Raw genomic sequence first — 2,500 nt, 5'->3', positions numbered from 1 at the left:
CTTTATTGTTTTTGTTGTTTTTCTTATTTTCATTATTGTTGTTGTTGTTATAATCATCATCACCATCATTATTAGTATTATCAATATTACTGTTATCAATATCATCATTATCACTATCATCATCATTGTAATCTCTGTCATCTTTATATCTGTCATTATTACCATTATTGTTAATACCATCAGCATCATAGTCATTGCAACGATTCCTATTATTGTTATTAGTAGTAATCCTGTTCTGATAATTTCATTATTACTATAATTACCATCAATATTGTTATCATTATCATTATTATCATTATTGCTATCATTGCTTATCATTATGAATATTGGTATTATTATTAATGTTATTACCATTATCATTACCTATACTGGTAATGTTATTATCATTATCATAATGATTATTATCATCATCATTATCATTGTTAAAGTCTGAATCAACATTATCCTCATCATTAATACCATGATCATCATTTTGTTACTATTATTGTTATAGGATATCATTATCATCATCACATTTACCTGCATTATTACCATCATCGTCAGCAGCAGTATTTTCATTTATTATTGTCATTACTATTATCATTATCATCATTGTCGTAAGCATTATTATCATCATCACCATTATTAACACTGATATTTTCGTCACTCATAATCATTCAAAATTTAGTTTGATTATCTCTTTTGCTACTTTTTTATTGTTACGAAGATTCCTCTCATTTTCATTTGCTCCACAAAAAAAATATTTCTTAAAGGAAATTACTGGTGACTATATCAATGTTTACATATAACTGTCGTTAATAATGCTAATACGTACTATTACTGTCTTTACTTTTGATGAAAATAAAGTCGTTTTATCATCATCGTCTTTATCTTTACGGCAACAGTTAGCATTAAAGTAGTACCTTTCTCATGACATACACTGTCACATTACACTGTCATCCCAATCTCTCTCTTCTTTTGCTACTTTCCCAAGGACTTTAACTCCTTCTTCGGTTTCAAAGACAAAGTGCCGTCGAAATGTTAGAAGGGTATTTGTTAGGTCTAAGAATGGATGTCGGGAGTCTGTAATTTTAATGATTTTTAAAGAGTATGGAAGAATAACGTGTAATTTAGTGCGTGTGGGTCGATTATAATCGAGAAGAAAAGCATCTCGTGATCTCTGAGTTTATTAGCAAAAATGAAAAGGGAAGCAAACGCCAGTTCTCAATGAATGTTCTCGTTGTAACAGTCAGCATCTCGCGAGGCGAGTTGCTGACCGCGAAGCGATTCGGGTTTCTCAGAACGGCTGAGCTGATGCCGCTGGGCTTGACAGACTCAGGCAGAGTCACTTGGGAGCCGAGGTCTTCCGCCTCTACTTCCCAGAGAGATTCGGGGCGGGGCTGCCCCTCTCGCCGGGGGGTCCGGGGGGTCCTCGGGGGCCCTTCTCGCCCACACCCGGGTCGCCCTTCTGGCCCTGCTGGCCTTTCTCGCCCTTATTGCAGTCTCCGCGGTCGCCAACCACGCCGGCGACACCAAGGGGCCCTGGGGGTCCTGGGGGGCCCGGGACGCCTCGCCGATCGACGGTGATGTCCGCGCCAGCCTCGCCAGGGTCACCGGGGGGCCCTGTCACGCCGGGCTCGCCTGGGGTTCCTGCCGGTCCTTGAGGGCCCTTGACTCCTGTGGGGCGGGAAAGGAAGCAGGGTTAGGGTCTGGGAGTTAGGCACCAACATGAAGCATCCATTTAAACGAAGGACGTCCATCAGAAAATTATTAGTGCGTACGCATTGTACCTATATCCTTGTGCTCTATACTAATAAATCCAGTTAACAGCAAACATGCGCATGTTATTGGTTATAAGTGATATTGAGCAGTCCTTTAACCAGAGGAAAATGCCGCTGATATGAAACCTATTTTGCTAAAAATATTTTCGAAAGGCCATGTTCGTACACGTGCATTCAGGCCTTGCTTGCGATATTTTATTTATTTATTTTACAGAGCCTGAATGCGGTTCTGACCATCAGCAGGCCCTTTTTCCATTTTTTCACTAAGAAGATTACAAAAAAAAAAGTTTCAGTGGTTTACATGATTGTGGTTAACTGGAGCCTCACTCTCCCGAAATCTGATATGGAAAAACGCTTGAAAAAAATAAACAGTGTAGGAGCTAAATCTGATAACCAAAAAGAAAGGGAAAAAAAGACAGCAAAAATTATAGAAAACATGAAAAGAGAGGGAAAAAAACAGAAAAAATTATTAGAAAGTCTGCCAACAACAACAAAAAATACTAGAAAGACCTTAAAGGAAAAAAACAGAAAAAGTGACGTTATAACTTTGTATTCACAGACGAGGGGATAGAAAAAGAGACATAACGAGTAAGCGCATCAGAGTGAAAATTGACAGAAACAAGAGAGACAAGAGAGAGCGATTCTCTCGACTGTTGGCGGGATACAGACCTAATTTCTACTTATCTAAATTAATAAGTTAAGTTGTCAAAATCACGTGGATTAGAAGCAAAAAATGCCTA

The 2,500-nt window shown here is 38.6% G+C and overlaps 1 protein-coding gene across 2 annotated transcripts in view; it reads right to left on the bottom strand.

The window, feature by feature from the left end:
* Positions 1 to 1,152: 1,152 nt before the first annotated feature.
* The window catches only part of LOC113830134 (EMI domain-containing protein 1), a 10,647-nt gene continuing 9,299 nt past the window's right edge, over positions 1,153 to 2,500 (bottom strand). For both annotated transcript variants that reach the window (XM_070145432.1, XM_070145433.1), the window contains exon 5: positions 1,153 to 1,656. In XM_070145432.1, coding sequence (XP_070001533.1) covers positions 1,352 to 1,656 — 305 coding nt within the window. In that variant the 3' untranslated portion in view covers positions 1,153 to 1,351. The remainder of the gene's footprint in view (positions 1,657 to 2,500) is intronic.

This window comes from Penaeus vannamei, chromosome 33 (assembly GCF_042767895.1).
Source record: "Penaeus vannamei isolate JL-2024 chromosome 33, ASM4276789v1, whole genome shotgun sequence".
Taxonomy (NCBI): Eukaryota; Metazoa; Arthropoda; class Malacostraca; order Decapoda; family Penaeidae; genus Penaeus; species Penaeus vannamei.
Note: the sequence above shows the minus strand (reverse complement) of the source record. Positions and strands in the feature narration are given on the sequence as shown.